General features: G+C 40.1%; 1 protein-coding gene across 3 annotated transcripts in view; it reads left to right on the top strand.

Moving 5' to 3' along the window:
* Window positions 1-7,987, top strand: part of GTF2H1 (general transcription factor IIH subunit 1) — a 29,914-nt gene extending 21,927 nt beyond the window's left edge. For 2 of the 3 annotated variants that reach the window (XM_063289380.1, XM_063289379.1), the window contains exons 11-15: window positions 1,849-1,966; window positions 2,816-2,906; window positions 3,708-3,823; window positions 4,821-4,913; window positions 5,521-7,987. In XM_063289380.1, coding sequence (XP_063145450.1) covers window positions 1,849-1,966; window positions 2,816-2,906; window positions 3,708-3,823; window positions 4,821-4,913; window positions 5,521-5,607 — 505 coding nt within the window. In that variant the 3' untranslated portion in view covers window positions 5,608-7,987. The remainder of the gene's footprint in view (window positions 1-1,848; window positions 1,967-2,815; window positions 2,907-3,707; window positions 3,824-4,820; window positions 4,914-5,520) is intronic. The other variant, XM_063289381.1, reaches the window with a different exon arrangement.
* The last annotated feature ends 10,410 nt before the right edge of the window (window positions 7,988-18,397 follow it).

The following is an 18,397-nucleotide window of genomic DNA, read 5'->3' as shown; positions in this document are numbered from 1 at the left end:
ATTTGGAAAACACAAGAATGGCCATCAGATTGGAAAAAATCAATTTATATCCCCATACCAAAAAAGGGAAACACTAAAGAATGTTCAAACTATCGAACAGTGGCACTCATTTCACATGCCAGTAAGGTAATGCTCAAGATCCTGCAAGGTAGACTTCAGTTCATGGAGCGAGAATTGCCAGATGTACAAGCTGGGTTTAGAAAAGGCAGAGGAACTAGAGACCAAATTGCCAATATCCGCTGGATAATGGAAAAAGCCAGGCAGTTTCAGAAAAACATCTATTTCTGTTTTATTGACTATTCTAAAGCCTTTGACTGTGTGGACCATAACAAATTGTGGCAAGTTCTTAGTGGTATGGGGATACCAAGTCATCTTGTCTGCCTCCTGAAGAATCTGTATAATGACCAAGTAGCAACAGTAAGAACAGACCATGGAACAACGGACTGGTTTAAGATTGGGAAAGGAGTACGGCAGGGCTGTATACTCTCACCCTACCTATTCAACTTGTACGCAGAACACATCATGCAAGATGCTGGGCTTGAGGAATCCAAGGCTGGAGTTAAAATCTCTGGAAGAAACATTAGCAATCTCAGATGTGCAGATGATACCACTTTGATGGCTGAAAGTGAAGAGGAACTGAGGAGCCTTATGATGAAGGTGAAAGAAGAAAGTGCAAAAGCTGGCTTGCAGCTAAACCTCAAAAAAACCAAGATTATGGCATCCAGCTTGATTGATAACTGGCAAATAGAGGGAGAAAATGTAGAAGCAGTGAAAGACTTTGCATTTCTAGGTGCGAAGATTACTGCAGATGCTGACTGCAGTCAGGAAATCAGAAGACGCTTAATCCTTGGGAGAAGAGCAATGACAAATCTCAATAAAATAGTTAAGAGCAGAGACATCACACTGACAACAAAGGTCCGCATAGTTAAAGCAATGGTGTTCCCCGTAGTAACATATGGCTGCGAGAGCTGGACCATAAGGAAGGCTGAGAGAAGGAAGATCGATGCTTTTGAACTGTGGTGTTGAAGGAAAATTCTGAGAGTGCCTTGGACTGCCAGAAGATCAAACCAGTCCATCCTCCAGGAAATAAAGCCAGACTGCTCACTTGAGGGAATGATATTAAAGGCAAAACTGAAATACTTTGGCCACATAATGAGAAGACAGGACACCCTGGAGAAGATGCTGATGCTAGGGAGAGTGGAAGGCAAAAGGAAGAGGGGCTGACCAAAGGCAAGATGGATGGATGATATTCTAGAAGTGACAGACTTGTCCCTGGGGGAGCTGGGGGTGTTGACGACCGACAGGAAGCTCTGGCGTGGGCTGGTCCATGAAGTCACAAAGAGTCGGAAGCGACTAAACGAATAAACAACAACAACAAAAAACCATCATGGAGGGTACAAATGAGAGGCTTCCATTTTTCCCCACGATTTGATTTGAGAGGTGGAAAAGTGCAGATTTGAGATCTATAAATACTGTATACAGAGGCCCTGTAGAAGAAGTGGACTACTTCTCGACAAAATGCTAAGCACTAGGTACCAGTCAACAGTGAATCAACCCTCCCTGAACCAGCCTGTTCTTCCATTAGGAGGTTTTCTAACAACAAGCAATCCCTTAGTTTCCAATATAGATGTCTGGCATAGAACTTACTGTCTGTGCTAAATGAGCTAATTGATTTATAGTTTTCTGGATCATCTCTCCTACCTTTTTTGATAGTAGGAGAGATGATCCTCACCATTTTTAGGAGTAGACTGTTTTTAGGTTATACTGATTAAATAACACTAACAGAAGAAAAGATGTTGAAGTTTTTATTCCCAGAATGTTAATTATAAGTTCTTCTCTATTCAACAGGTATTACTATGGTCCAACACCAATTCAGTCACAGCAATATGCAACTAGCCATGATATTATTAATTCTTTGTATAGTATTAGAGAAGAAATGGAAGGCTATGTACCCAAATTAACTCAGGTAGGATAAATGTTCCCACTTTTAAAAGAAAAGCACTCAGAATGGAGTGTCTGGTATCCTTTGGGGATTAGAGTATTGAAGCTGCTTATTTACATACATTGCTGGAGGGAATGTGGAGTAGTTTCAGAATTATTTTTAACAAGCATGGGATGCTTGGCTTGCAAGTTAGAGGAACTGTTATGGTTGAGTTTTCTCCAGTTACATGTATAAACCTATTTTTACTTACTTATTTACTTGCCATTAGTGCACATAGTTTATTGATTACAGTCTAAATTTCACTGCAGAGGAAGGAAAGGATAGGCCAGGATAAATGGGAAGGCGGGAGGGATGTATTTTTTTTTTCAGTTGCTAACACAGAAGAAAGAAATCATTGTCTGGCTAGATCTGGGACTCTTTCCTTCATCTGCTAGTTGAGTACTCTTTCTACTCAAGCAGCAGATGAAGGAAAGAGTCCCAGATCTAGCCAGACAATGATTTCTTTCTTCTGTGTTAGCAACTGAAAAAAAAAAAGGATGTAGAAAGAGCAAGAAGGCGAGATAAAGGTGCAGAGAGAAGAACAGCCCCTAACTGTTGAGAAGAAAAATGTTTACTGGCCTCAGTGGTTCTGATACCTTCTGTCTAGCTTTTGCCTTTAATTTGATGGATTTTACTTGTGCCTTAAGTTTTAGTTGATTATATTGAAAAACAAAATATGGTAAAATATAGGTACAAAAGAACTGTCACTTTAGTAGTATAATAAATAGCTATTACATATTTTTGTCCAAGTCTTATGATTCAAGCTCCATTTTCAACTTTTTGTTTCTTTTTGCTACTAAACTAACAGAAAATAAATCTTAACTATCCTTCCAGGTTCTCTCAAGTGGTGCTGCCAGTAGTACTATTACAGCCCTGTCGCCTGGAGGAGCACTTATGCAGGGTGGAACACAGCAAGCCATAAATCGTAAGAATTTGATATCTTGCTTATTTGTGACTAATCAGTTGTGCAAAATCAACTCAGATGGTCATGTCAGTACAGTAGGTAAATCAGCCTCTTCAAGCAGGGTTGGGAAAACATGCAGAACAGGGCTTCTGGAATTTTTTCCAGCCTCTCAAAAATACTGTAGCTCCACTGTAAGCCAGAGAGAGAGACAGAGTACCAAACCCTTGGGTTGGAAAGGGTAAAATTAAAATTAAAATGCCTCTAGTTGTACAGTCCAAGCGTTGACAGCATTTAAAAGAATTTGCTATCAGTCCCTTCATCTGCAGCACTGAGAGCAAATTCAGATTTTCAAGTGTGCTTATGACATACTCTTCCAAACCTACTTCAGCATGCCCAGGATTTCAGAGCCACCCCATGACATAGTCTCTCTACATATGGAATATTATCTATAATGAAAATAGTCAAGATATTCACAGTATGGACTTAGATCCAGCACTTCTTCCTGCCTAGGAGCCCTGCCTGAGGAAAGTTCCACTCTAGCTGATGGGGGGTGCTTTTTGCCAGTTCCTCCCTTTGTCCTTGCTGCTTACCCTGCAGAGCAGATTTGTAGGTAATTGGTAGTCATCTTCTTTCCCATTTCTCCATTGGAAACCATCTGTAGGATCAGAAGTTTTTTGTGACCCGAAAGAATCTCAGGGTCTGTGGAAGGAAGACCTTGAATGGAATTGTTGGCCTGAGCTAAAATTTTTGAGATCTTGTTAGTACTGTACCTATGAGAGACCTTTTATGACTGTGTACTTTCCTTCTTTATGTTAATTGTAGAGATGTTGCCAAATGATGTTCAGTCTGAACTGAAGCACTTGTATGTTGCAGTGGGGGAGTTATTACGACACTTCTGGTCCTGTTTCCCTGTTAATACACCATTCCTGGAAGAAAAAGTAAGAAGAATCTGCAGTAAGGTTAATTAGTGTTTCATAGTGGGAGCAGTTAATTAAAAGCAAACATGCTCCTTATAATGATTATCATATATAAAAAAATTACAGGGCATTTGGGCATTGATATGTATGATTATTTGTACACAAGACAAACTTTTGTATTGGGGTAAAATTAATACTAATTTCCTAGGGTTTTGGTCACTTATTTTCTAGTTGCTGTTGCTTGCTTAGATTGCAGAAAGGATTTAGAAATTAAAGGGTGTAATATATTATAGAAATTATTGTATCTTAATTGGACATAAAGTTTGAATTGTGTATAGACATTTCAAGAATAACAGAGTAAACTTTTTAACTTGCTAACGAGTAGTGATATTTCTGCTTAAAAACAGAATATGTGATATTAAGTTTATTAAAGTAGACCAAACACAATGCTCTATTAGGTATGGGCAAAACATTACATGCATGGATTGTGTTTCATCCCAGCATGGACCTGGAGCAGGCAGTGGTGTTCCAGGGTGGGGAAGCAGGAAAAACAAAGGTCATTGAAAGAGACAGCAATTGAAGGGATGTTAGAGAAAGGAAAGTGTGAGAAAATGGGATGAGACCGCTGACTGGGCATGCAAGGTGGGGAAACAGACATGGGAAGGGAAGAGCAGGAAGATCAGGTGGCGTTGGGCACTTAGACCTGTAGAGAACAGAGAGGGGAACAGCATGAGCCAGCCTTGTCCCATCCTCCAGATTTGCCTCACCCCAGATGTAGAACCAGCAAGATTTCCAGGCTTTGATTTGGCTGAAACACAACTCACCCACTCACCTGGAACTTTAAAGCCACAACATGTTTGTTCTGTGCACAGAACAAAACACAATTTTTGTTTTATGGACACCCATGATACTTACTAAAATTTATATATTAAATTCATATTTATTATTTTTGAAGGAATAGTGTGATTTAAGCAAAATAGCTCCATGTGATTGTTTAATATTTTCTGTCTCCTTTCAGGTTGTAAAAATGCGGAGTAATTTGGAAAGATTTCAAGTTACAAAACTCTGCCCATTCCAAGACAAAATTCGAAAGCAGTATTTAAGCACAAACGTAAGAAAAAGCCATTCTTTTCTCTTATCCTCCTTAAAATGTAATGTATAAGAGTGGCAAATTGCTTTGTTCATAAGTAACTCAGCCAATCTTATTGGTTATTAGAAAATAAGATGGTTAAATTAGTGAGACTTTGTAGGTCTGGAAGCTTTTAAATGAATAACTGTTTCTGGAGTTCATAATCATTATAGAGTCATAGGAACATTTCCTATAATTATATATATCATTTCTAAAATGTCCTATTGAAATTCAGGCAACTGTTACCCACTCATTATGGGGTAGTTTTATGTAGATTCTCTAGTGGTGATTTTGACCTATCCATTGTCCCTCAAGAGATGGATGTTTGATCTCAGTTAAAAATAAATATGGTTCCCTTTTCTACAAATTTAAGACGTGTCCCCATCTTACTTGCAATTGTTAGCCAGTGAAAATACCTGACTTTAAAATGGCTAAAATAAAATAGTAAAAACGTAGCTTGGTAGAGGAGAAAAGAGAGAAGTCTTTGATTCTTCCTTGTGTATTTCTCCAATGTGACTGATTTCTTGTGGCACATTTTCTTTTGTAGTAGCAGGATTTCTTTTTGTAATGAAGTTTGTATTCTTTTCAGCTGGTAAACCACATAGAAGAGATGCTCCAAACAGCCTACAATAAATTCCATACCTGGCAGTCCCGACGTATGTTGAAGAAAACGTGAAGATCGCAATGTTTCTAAATGGGGAAGAATTTGCAATAGCTGTAGGAGCACAACTACGAACTGTGTGTAGATCTTACAGAAATTGCAGGGGACGTCAGCATCATAAGGACTCTTTAAAATGATGCTAACTGAGCTTGCACCTTTTGGGAAGAGAACAGAGGTTAAACTTGAAAACTAAGGAGTTTAAAGGAACCAAACCAGAAGAGCTAAGTGGCAAATACACACACACACACACACACACACACACACACACAGAGTTTACTGCAGTTACTCAGGAACTGCTTTTGATTTTCATAAGAGCTGCTTTCAAAAATAAAAACTTTAAGGGAGGTGTATTAATAAACTCCAAGATCGTTCGTCTAATTTTTTTTAAGTGTATGGCACAGGGTAGAACTTAACATTTCTTTATTCGCTGTATCCTAGCATTTTATTGAATTCTGTTTGTACTTCTAGAAACAGGTTTAAATTTTTACACAGACTAAAACTGTTTGTTTCAAATTCCTAAGGAACTTAGATGCAAGAAGACAAGTTTTTGTCATGGTTTCCTTAGAAAATCAGTCAATGCACTGAGAAATGCTTAGTGTTCGAACGAGACGCACTTGCAGGCAGTGCAGAATTTTATGCAGGATTTTCACCAGCCATTGTTTGCATGTTTTCTTTGGAATGTGAGTGTGTGCTACTGCAATTTTTTTTAAGTCTTGACTTCGTTTGGAGGCGAGAAATTCGTTTTTAATGTAAGTTTAAACACTTACAAAAGTAATAACTTTTATACTTTTCACAAAAACAATCTTAAATGTGCTTTCTTCAGTTCTTTCCTGATGACTGTTAGCGCTATATTTGGCGACTAGATAATCATTGAAGAGTGACTATCCCATATGTTTAAATATATTGGGAATCCTTACAGCATTTAGATACAAAAAAGAGGCAGTTCACTCTTACCTAAAATGTACCTGCCATGTATTAAGTACTTGACTTACTAAAGCAAAAGTAAACTTGTTTTGCATAATCTGTGGAGTCAGACTCCTTATATTTGTTGTCTTAATGTCTTCCTCATTAACAGTTCATTCTTGGACCAAGCAGATGGCTTAGATTATGTGTAATAAGATGTACTGAAATGATAAGCCAGAGGCTTAGGACTGCATAAACAATAATTTTACTGGCAGATGTTGGAACGGTGGAACCCTTCTGTTATATTCAGAACAGGTAATGCCCCTCCCCACTAAAGAATACTGGAGTTGTATTACTAATTTGCAGTGGATCGACAGGGTGGATTGCTCCCCCATCTCTGGACACTGTAGCACTGATCAGTGTGTGCGCTGCAGGAGTTTCTCCTTCCATAGGAGTGTGTACTCGTATACATGCTCTCATTGTATGCCAGTGATTTTGATACATTGCAACAAGCAAAACTCCAAGCAGCTGCTGTTCTGTACTGAAATACTATGGAGTGGATTTAAGGCATTAATTTTAAATTTGCTACTGCTTTTGTTTTCAGAGAAGCTGCATGGTATGTACTACAAAATGATACTTGTACCCACTTCCCCGCTGCAAAAAAGTTCCTTTGTATTTTACTTCTGTTGCCCCCAGCAGGTTAAAATGGTTTGTGAAAAGCTGAAATTAATCATGAAAAATAAAGAATTGATGCTGCTATGGGAATACCATCTTGCTGAAATATGATTCTGGTAGTATGTGATTACATAAATTGATTTGGGTAAGTTAATTTTGATGTCCTTGTTGGCATTGTTCCCAATTGTCGATTTTACACACAAATCCTCAAATACCATCTCTGCAACAAAGAGCAAACTGAAACAGATTCTGAAACAAATTATTTGATCAAGCTTGAGAGCTAGTTTGACTTTTATGAACAAATTCCAGCTCATCTTAGAGCTGTGAAGAGAATACATTTGCACTGATATTTCTTTGAGCAATAATTAGATGATGTAAGCTATAAATGTGGGTTTAATCAGAATTTGTTCAGGCAGATAGCTAGATTTATAGTCATTTGGCAAAAGATGTACTGCCTTCTTCCTGGTTTTTTTAATTTCAAATATATAGGCTTTGAAGAAAAACTACAGTTGCAAAAATATTAAATGTTTTGGCTATATTACTTGACAAATAAGCATAAGATTCTTTTACCAGAAGGTGGCAACAGCAACTACTGGGCATATTTATAGACAGCTCTTTTCTACATTTGCCATTTGACTTGCTGATTCCATTTCTACTTAAGCATGATACAAAACAGATAAGTGATTTGAACATTAACTGTGAAATGTCTTTTGCTAACTGTACAAGCATTGGAATCTGAACTTATATTTAATAGAAAGTCATATAACTTGTATCACTGGCATTGATAAAAAGCTGTAGAATAAAGCTGAATTCTCTACTCAAGTGTTTGCTGATGCTTTAGGATGTATTTTGTGATTTTTCTTATACTCAGAGCTTTAGAATCAAGTTAACTGCTAGTGTTTTATGCCTCTGAATATTTTAATACATTGGTCCATAACCAACTTTCAAATTTTAGTCTGCAAAAAGGCTGGACATAGGTATTTCTTGAAATTTTCAATTTTCTAACTACTACTTCAGATTTAAAAAGGAATGCAGTGCATTGGCAATCACAAGAACTAGTTAAATATTGTTATCAGAGGAAATATTTTCTTTTTTCTAGTTATGACATTATTTGGGGATAGACATTTTGGGACATGAAACATTTGAGTTAGGGAAGTACCTGCCTTCTCTGTTGTGGCACCTGCCCTTTAGAATTAGATCTCTATGGCTCCCATCCTTTTGGCATTCTGTAAAGCCTTGAAGACCTGGTTAATCTAGGCCTTGGGGTGAGATGGATGGGAGAGAGTGTGTGTGTGTATGTTTCTGTGGTACACTGTGTCTGGATCCCATCTTGTTTTGATTTGTCTTGATCTTTATGCTGCCAGTTCTGATTGCTCTATCCAATAGCAAAGACTGGAACAAAATAAAATGCGCTCTTGACACATTTTGCATACCTTCCTGAAAACAAATAGCCTATTCTGAGAAGACATTAAGAGGCATTTATGTTGTCTTGTCTAAGCCTGAGACTTTCAGTAGTTATCAGGAAGTCATCATAAGATCTCTTTCACAGAGATCAGTCTCTTTAACAATGTGAAGCTTCTTTTGAAGACTTAAAGGGCTAAATAAAAGGACATAGGAATTGCCCTATAAAGTGCAAGGTATGGGAATTGCAAGCATCACAGTAAAATAAAAAGGATAAATCATGCCATGCCTTAGCATAATCATGGTCTTCTAACAGCAGTCTGGCTGCAGTGTTTGGGAGCATCTGTAGAATCAGAACACTTTTCATTTAGGGCACTGTGGCTAAGCATCATAGTCTGCTTCCTTATTTGTAACTTCAAATACGTGCCTGGTAAGTAACCCATGACTGGGAGAGGCGGTGTTTGAAATTTTAAGATTATTCAAAAATCTAATAATCAGCCTGAAATTCTAGCATCTGCACACAAAAATGGCTTAATGTTTTTACTTTCTCTGTTTTATAGTTGACAATCCCATACCTATCCCAACGCTTTTTACAAGTTGATAAATCTTAGTAGATAGGAAGGGAAAGGAATCGTACAACAGATGGAGCATCAGCCATACTTTTGATTGTAGATGAGTTTATAAATTGATTCAGGCTTCATTACTTTGGTCTTTTATTCATTAGATCCATTTGTTACTACGTATGCCATGTTCTTCCAAGGAGCTTGAGGCAGCATCCATAGCATGTAACAATCTTATGGGCTGATAACTTACTATAATCCAACCAGGTTGCTTCTGCAAGTATCTTTGGGTGACCAATAAATGCAGAACTAATTGGCTGATGATTAATGGGGAGAGAAAATTCCCTTCCGTACAAGTTCTAGCATTGTAGTGTAACACCCCTAAACTTAGCACCTGTCTATTTGTGCATAGTTTTCTCTGCAGCTATAATGAATGTAATGCAAAAACTATTGGGTTCACTGTCATATTTATTTGTCATAACCATGCTAATGTCATATGCTGGAGCATGACAAGCCAAATTCACTGGTAAGTGCAGGTTATAATTTGTGAGCACCATGTCTGATGGCACCATTTTCTTTACTTCTAAAAGCTTGTTTGCAATGCCATTCATCTCCACTTGTAGTAAAATGTTCAAGGGATATAGCACAGCGGCTACATTTGACAGGAATTTGTTATAATAATTATTGATTCCTAAAAAGGGGTTTAGCTATGACATATCTCATGACTTCGGAACATTCACAACTGCATGAATTCTGTGGAGTCCTTGGTACTCTCTGAGCTTGGTTGTTTGCCTGCAGACATTTCATTACCCAACTAGGTAATGTCATCAGAGAAAACCACACCCCCACCAGCACTGGCAGGGCCAGCTACTGCATATAAGCAGGGAGCAAACCCCACACTCGCTCCCACTGATGATGTTACCTAGTTGGATAATGAAACATCTGGAAGCAAACAACAAGGCTTAGAGAGCACCAAGGACTCCACAGTTCAACCCTGAGCTACAGATAGTCTCTTCTATTGCTTGAATTTTCTCTGTCTGCTTGTGTAGGCCTTGTGCATCAATGGTGTGACCACCGACTGTTAGGTTTAAAGAACACACATTGCATCATGTTTAAAGGCCATAGTCTGTCAATTTCTGCAGTGCTGCCTTGAAATTTTGCAGATGCACTTCAGTGACAATGATACTATCCAAATTGCACAATGTGTCTGCACAGCCTTGTAGCACTTAGTCCATGGCTGTCTGCCAAAGTGCTGAAACTGAGGCTATTCCCAAAACAAGTCTGGTTTTGTTTTGTTTTTGCAATATAACCCTTAATTAACCTTGAAGACTCAATGTGACATTCCTCCAAATACCAATTGCTTGGATACAACAGAGGAAGGAAATGTCTCCACCTTCTACTTGTAAGCACCTCATTGACCATCATGAGAAACAAAATGCTGAACCAATTTGGGCTTTGGCCTGATCTGGAAGGATATTCTTATGCTCCTGCAAACTTGCATTTCATATAAGCAACAATGGTGTAATGTTGGCAACATTCTACAAAAAGCAGTTAATATTTTGTCTTAGGTTGATAATTTACCATCAACTTGATGTTGACTCTTAGTGACCACATAGATTTTCTCCATGATGATCTGTCCCTAACCTGGTCCTTCAGGTGTTACAATATGCATCTATTGCCACTGTAACAGTCCATCCACCTTGCTGCTATTGGTTCTCTTTACTTCCACCTTTCCCAGCATTAGAACCTTCTCCAGAGAGCTAGGTCTTTGCATAATGTGTCTGAAGTAGGATAATTTGAGCCTGGTCATCTGTGCCTCAAGTGAGAACTCTGGGTTGATTTGTTTGATGATCCATTTGTTTGTTTTCTTGGCTGCCCATGGTATTCTCGGGAATCTTCTCCAACACCAAAGTTCAACAGCTTCAATACTCTTCCTATCCTGCTTCTTCAAGTCCAACTTTCACTTCCATAGATCACAGGGAATATCAGTGCTTGCACTGTTCTGATCTTTGTTAAGTATGGGCATAAATATTTTCTATAGCTTATGTATATAAAATAGGGACACGGTGGTGCTGCAGGTTAAACCGCTGAGCTGCTGAGCTTGCCAATCGGAAAGTCGGCGGTTTGAATCCACGTGACGGGGTGAGCGCCCGTTGCTAGTCCCAGCTCCTGCCAACCTAGCAGTTCAAAAACATACAAATGTGAGTAGATTAATAGGTACTGCTTCGGCGGGCAGGTAACGGCATTCCGTTTAGTCATGACCATGGAAGTGTCTATGGACAAACGCTGGCTCTTCGGCTTTGAAACGGAGATGAGCACCGCCCCCTAGAGTCGGACACGACTGGACTTAACGTCAAGGGAAACCTTTATCTTTACTATGTATATAAAGGATATATGTATATAAGTATGTATGTATGTATGTCCTAGAAATAGGTTCTTTTATAAATTAGTCATTGTTCTAAGGTAGGTAAATTATGACAAGGTTTTATCTGGTATCTGAATTTGAGAACTATAACATTTTATTTCCTTAACTGGTTGACCCTTCGGATGGTCACTCAAACCCTAGTCCCCTCAAGACTGGACAACTGCAGTGTGGGGGCTACCTTTGAAGACCATTCAGAAGCTACAGCTGGTTCAAAATGCAAAGGCATGAGCACTAATGGATGCTTCTCATTACACCCATGTGTCATTGCGGCTTCACAAGCTGCTCTGTTACCAGTTGGTTTCTGGGTGCAATTCAAAGTGCTTGTCATTTATAAAGCCCTTCATGGAAAAAAGCCTGGTTATTTAAGGGACCCCCTGTCTCCAAATGTTTCTCTCCATCTGATATGATTGGGCAGAACGGGTACTCTCTGAGTCCCTTCAATTACATGTCATCTTGTGGGGCTGTGTAAATGTGCCTTCTCTACCATAGCCCCTGCCCTCTGGAACAGCATCCTTCCCAAAATATGGATGTCTCCCACCCTTCAAATGTTCCTGAAGTCACTTAAGACCTGGATTTGTTCCAAGGCCTGACCTTAGAGTGTTTGTAGAGCCCCTGTCAATTTCTTTACTGGATGTTATTTATGTAGTTTTTGCCTGGACAATCGTTCCTTTTTAAAATTACATATTCTTTTAAATACTATAAGCCACCCAGAGTATTTTTAGAATCAGATGGCCTTGAAATCCAATAAACAAATCTATCTAACATTTTATTTTCTGTGCTAAATTTTCCTGTTTTTTTCCCTTGATCTTTTGGCTTCAAAATCATTAAGCATAGTCTGGCAAACCGTTAAGAGGTTCACTTTGCTACCAGTATTCTGAAAGTAGTTTCTAAATAATTCATGCACGCAATTGCATCAGTGATACATTTGTCATGCGGTAAAAATAATTCCAAGATTTTCTGCTCTCACGTCTGACTAAACCCACACCTGGATGCTAGCTAAAACAAAACCGCAGTTTGTCTAAGACTGCAGTCTTATATCCACTAATTCAGGAATAAATTCCATGAATTTAGCAAGACAGAGTTCTGAATGAACATACTGTGCACAGAATCGGACTGCATGCCTACAAAGTCCATAGAGAAGCTTACAAACACACATGTATGTGCCAGTATGGGGTAGTGGTTAAGGCATCAGGCTGGAAACCAGGAGACAGTGAGTTCTACTCCTGCTTAGGCACAAAGCCAGCTGGGTGACCTTGGCCAATCACTTCTCTCAGGCCTAGGAAGAAGGAACTGGCAAGCCATTCCATCCATCCATCCATCCATCCACCCACACACAATTTATTAAATGCATGGCCTTTCTCATCCAGTGTTCTGTGGAAACCTGAAGGCCATGATTGAAAAAAATGAACATCACGTGAGCTGTGGATATGCAGGGATTCCCTGAGACCTGAAAATTATTTCAAGGGTTCCTCCAAGGTAAAAAGGTTGAGAAAGGCTAGTAGACACTATATCAACTTCCAAATAAATACAGGTAGTCCTCAAGTTATGACTATTCAGTTAGTGACCATTCAAAGTTATAACGTGCTGGGAAAAGTGACTTGTGACCGCTCCTTGCACTTAGAACCATCACAGTGTCCCTGAGGTCACATGATAAAAATTCAGGCACTTGGCAGCCAGCATGTATTTATGATGATTGCAGGGTCATGTGATTGCCATTTGTAACCTTCCCAGCCGGCTTCCGACAAGCAAAGTCAATGGAGAAGCCAGATTTGCTTAACCGCCACGTGATTCACTTAACAGCTGTGGTGATTCAATTCATGACTATGGCAAAAAAGGGCCATAAAATCTAGTATGACTTAATGACCACTTCACTCTATGATGGGAGTTCTGGTCCCAACTGTGATCATAAGTTGAGGACTACCTGTAAAGAGTGCTACTTCAGGGCTTCAAAGGTATCTTTCAAGAATGCTTTTCACCTTTTCCAGACTTTCTCCCTCTGGTCTCCTCCAGATGTGTTGGACCGTAACTACCATCGTTGGCAGTACTGGCTAGAAGATAATTACAGTTGTAATCCAAGAACATAAAGGGTACCAGTTTGAGGAAGACATACTCTTAACTTTTTTGATAAACTACTGTTCGATATTCTGGATATGTGACTCCAGACACATTGGTTTGTAATCCATCATTGTGCTTTATTAGCCTATTGTATGGACCCAACAATTATAGCTTAATAAATCACAAGTAGAAAACCTATGCTATAGCCCAGTGAGAGCCCCATCATTGGCTAGTTATCCTGGGAGCTGCCAGGTTCAGTTTTTCTTTTCTCTATATATCTGTGTTCACCCAACACCCTATCTAAGGAACCTGGTTCTATGCATGCTACCATCCTACATATTCCACCACTACCACCATCTCACCCACATCCCATTTGGCTCTTTAAGTAAAGGGTTTGATATCATCTGAATTCAGAGAAGCTGCCATGTTGGATTTGCAGCAACAGGAATTAGAACCTTATGCCAAGCCTTTCAGTAATACCGAATGGTGGCTGCTCTGGGTTCTGATAACACAGAAAGTCCAAGAGTTTGATTAAAAAGATGCTCATAAGAGGAAGTAAGATGAAGGTACAATTGCTTGTTACAGGGATTTCCAGTCAAGGTTTGGACCATGATTGTGTGACTGAAGACCATGTGCAATGCAGGGAAAAAGGGGGCAAGGTTTAAATTGCATGGTTGCAGCCATGTCTTCAATCCTCACCCCCCAGATGCCCTTGGTCTTATAGCATGTCATGCGAATGTTTTCCTGCTGTTTTCTCATTGTGGCATTCTGTAATCTGGATTTCCTGGATTGCCTACATTAGCCTGTGAAGAATTTCCCCCAAATAGGAGCCTGAATAGATAACCTCTTAAAGGCCACTCCCAACCTCTTGGACTAATTGTATCTACTCTTTGGTTCTCAAGCAACTGTGATTTCCACACAGATTTAGCACTTCCTTCCCCTTCCCCGCCCCCCAAACCTTTTTTTCTCTCCTTTGTTTGCTTGTGTGGCTCCTGCCAAAATGATGCCCTTTTTCTGAAATAGAGCATACATAAACTTTTTAGCCAACTGAAATAAAGGATGTACTTGCTTGATGATAAATGCAGATTTAACTGTATGGATACAGTCATCAGGAGTTGGGCTCAACTTGCGGCCACCAAAAAAATTAAAAAGCTTACCTGTAATTTCAGCTATAATCCTGCCTTCAAAATGTAAAAACAAAAACAAAACCCTTCTAAATGAAAGGTTGGGCCCTGTATCATCACTCCTCTTCCTATTGATACCAAAGCAGAGGTGGCAAGTTGATAAGCATGAATTCACTGCTCCTCAAAGCTCTGTCAGCTGCAACAATGGATAACCTGCATGCATATTTCCCATGAGGTACAAGCAGCCCATAATGCTAATCATTCTCTATGATCATACTGAAGAAGTCTCAAGGCAAATGGCAGGTACATTGGGTGGCTTCAATTTGTTTTAAGCACACCAAGTACTTTGCAGGTAAGATGAATTATCTTTGAAAAAAAAGAAAATAATTGTTTACATTTTGATGCCACATTTTGGCTTAAATTCCACTGAATTCAACGGGGCTTACAAACAGGGCTACCAGACTTAGACAGCAAAAATCTGGATGACAGATAGCAGCAAGAAGATCCAGGTCATCTAAATCTTTGCTACCATCTCATGGTCATCTGGGTATTTGTGAGGGGGTGAAGTTGGGAAAGGTAGCTGCAGCCAGGCAGAAACACTTCTCAACCCATTTCCGTTATACATTCATTCATTAACCCACAGTGTTACTCATAAGCATCCAAACCGGTGTTCCAGCTGCCCACGATAATTAAGCCACACTCTAGCATTTTCAAGGACTGCCGACATCCAGAGACAGCCTCACCTCACCCAGGCTCTTAGGGCCGCAACTAGGGTCTGTGTCACCCGGGGCAAACATGGATTCTGTGCCCATTTTGGCGGCCCCCCAGTGCTCATTTTGGCACCCCCCCAGCACGGCGCCCGGGGTACATGCCCCACTTACCCCCCCCAGTTGCAGCCCTGCTCTTAGATTACAAACCAAATGCTAAAACAGAGTGGGAAGGGGTATGTGTTAGGAGAGGTGATAAGCAAACGGCATGCAGATGGGGAAGAGGAGGCGATGTCTTAAGATTGGCAGCTATTACAAGTAGGCAAGAGGACTGTCATTCAGCTACCAGGACCACAAGTTAGGGTGAGCAGCATATCCTGGTGGGAGTCCTGCCTGGAGCTTGGAGCTTTGCTGGGAGCTCAGTAGCAACTACTGTAGAAGAGAAGCAACCACACTGAGGCAGCACCTCATCCCAACTAGTGCAGGAACTTTTGGAAAAGCAATGGTTGTGTGCTACTTTACAGACTGAGACTTCTGTTTGAACTGAGTATTAAAAGACTGAGTATAAAGGACTGGGTGTTAGAGACATAGTTACATGGCAACAGCACCTTGCAAGTCCTAGATGGGTGGAGTTGACCCAGAGTAAAAGCCTGTTGTTGGGGAAGGTGTGTGCTGCAATAAAGCATTGTGTACAGATTTGCAATCCTGTGGTGTGTCCAGTCCTTGGAAAACAAAACTTCACAGTATTTGCAGCTGAGATCTAGTGGTTTTACTTACCAACAAATACGTTTATTTGCTGGGACAAACACAGCCTTCCTGTATGATACAGTAGCTGTAAATTAAGACTACAGAGATTTTACAGAGGGTCAAGAAGGCAGGGAGAAAAAACCTTCTTGACCTTCCCAAATGCTATTTTTGGACATTCAATATCTCTTACAGGGGCTATAACCCAGATGAAATGTCCTTATGCAGTCTTTGCTGAGAATGCTGTTAAGAAGTATTTCTCAGAGCTACATCCCTGGCTGGAGAAGACATGAACAAGTTAGGGGATACTTCAACTGCTGTTCTCTCAGCATTCCAGCTAGCTACCCGAAAGGGCAGACAGAATTGACAGTCGCGGGGTAACAGGCAGGGCAGGGCAGCTCAGCCAGCCAGGCAAAATATAGACCAGTTTATTGCCCTCCAGTAGGAATAAGTGCAGCCTGCTCCAGAAACAGAGTCACTTCCAGCAGGGAGCGGAAATAAGCAGAGAGAAGGGTAGGTGGAACTCTCCTACTTGATGTGCTACCTTTTCATTGTCATTGGGGTGGGCAGCCATAACAAATTTAATAAATAAATAAATGGTTTCTTGGCTGTTTTAGGTTGTTTTACTATGATATACTATGATTTTTTTTTACTAAATAAACACAAGGTTGCACATTCTTTCATTTCCATCAGAACCAGAATGCTGGAAAGAAGAAAAACCAAAAGAAAAGGGGGCCAGGAAGAATCAATAAACCAGAATAGAATAGAAACAGAATAGGCTGGAATGTGTCGCCCCTTCTAAAATTAACAATGGACGCTCTTCTTATATTAATCAATGATGGGATCTTATTACTTTCTATCTATCATTTATATCATTCATCCCCACATAAGGTTACCCTTCCTTAACCTGTCGTCTTACGTGTTGGACTCTTATTTCTGATAATCCTAACGTCCATGCTAGTGGAAGGCCTATGAAAATGAAAGTAAGGCTACCAGATCGGGGCTGCAAAAATCATCTTCCATTCTAGTTGAGTGACTCTTATCCCTTGCACTATGTAAACCATTTTTGTTTGGATATTTGTACCAAGGCACCGATACTCAAGCCGATCAGTAGCTGAGCGGTCTGGCTCACCTATCAACCCCTGTTGTTTGATAAGTTTGAGCTTAACACACTGTGTATCCACATACTGTCAACTGTCATTATGAGCTTAGGGTACAATACAAATGCAGATAATTAAGGCTTATTAAAGCCTTAATTGTTTAAACATACCATGGCTAAGCACATACAGTGGATGTCCACAGATAACCCTAATGAAATGCAAATGTGTTGGTGACACCATGACACAACCACCCCACCCCCTTTGAATCCTGAAGGCATACACAAGTATGTTAGTCACTGGGTTTTCAGTATGATATTTTATCACACATTTTATCACTTGCTCCCTCATGGATGTCTATGGTTAAGAGTGTTCTGTAAACAAGATCTTGTATGCTGCTGAGTTTGCAGGATCCAACAAACCATTGTTTACTGAATGATGTATTTAATTAACCCACTTGCCTAGATTCACACCACACCAAACCAATGCACACTCTAAAAAAGGGAAGCAGATGCACATGCAACAATATCTTCCAAACAGCAATTGGGTTGGCTTAGGAAACCCTGGGTTGGGGAGGTAGGGAGGGATGGCAGCTTAGAGAGAACATTGCACCAAACCATAATCTAATTATACTGGCCCAATTCACACAACACAGTAGAGGAGGCTGGTTTGAGGATAAGTACGCTGAATGAACCTAGCAAATACAGTACAGTAAATGGTTCAGCGAGCAAACTCAACCAATTGAATTAGCTCAATAAACCAAAGTTAGAGCTAACATACTGGGCTGCATAAATCTGCACGACCACTGGATGGCAACAGAGTTACTGTTTTCTGCCATCTAGCGGTCAGGTAATCCGGGAAAGGCCGTTGCTTGATTTTCTCACCCTGAAGCGTAAAGGGAGAGCCGAGCTCCCCACTGAAACTCCCACAAAAGGGAGCAAAAGAAAGGAAGCATGTTCCTCACGTCTCTCCACCGGCATCAGTTGCCCATCTGCTGCTTTCCCTTCACAAGGCAACGGATGATATTGGGGTTAAATCAATCCGAAGGAGTCTATCCTCTCGAATCACCCGGGCTGTCTCCCGCCCCTCGTTCTACAGAGGCGACACCTGCCTC

Source organism: Candoia aspera, chromosome 1, assembly GCF_035149785.1.
Source record: "Candoia aspera isolate rCanAsp1 chromosome 1, rCanAsp1.hap2, whole genome shotgun sequence".
NCBI classification, from domain to species: Eukaryota; Metazoa; Chordata; class Lepidosauria; order Squamata; family Boidae; genus Candoia; species Candoia aspera.
Note: the sequence above shows the minus strand (reverse complement) of the source record. Positions and strands in the feature narration are given on the sequence as shown.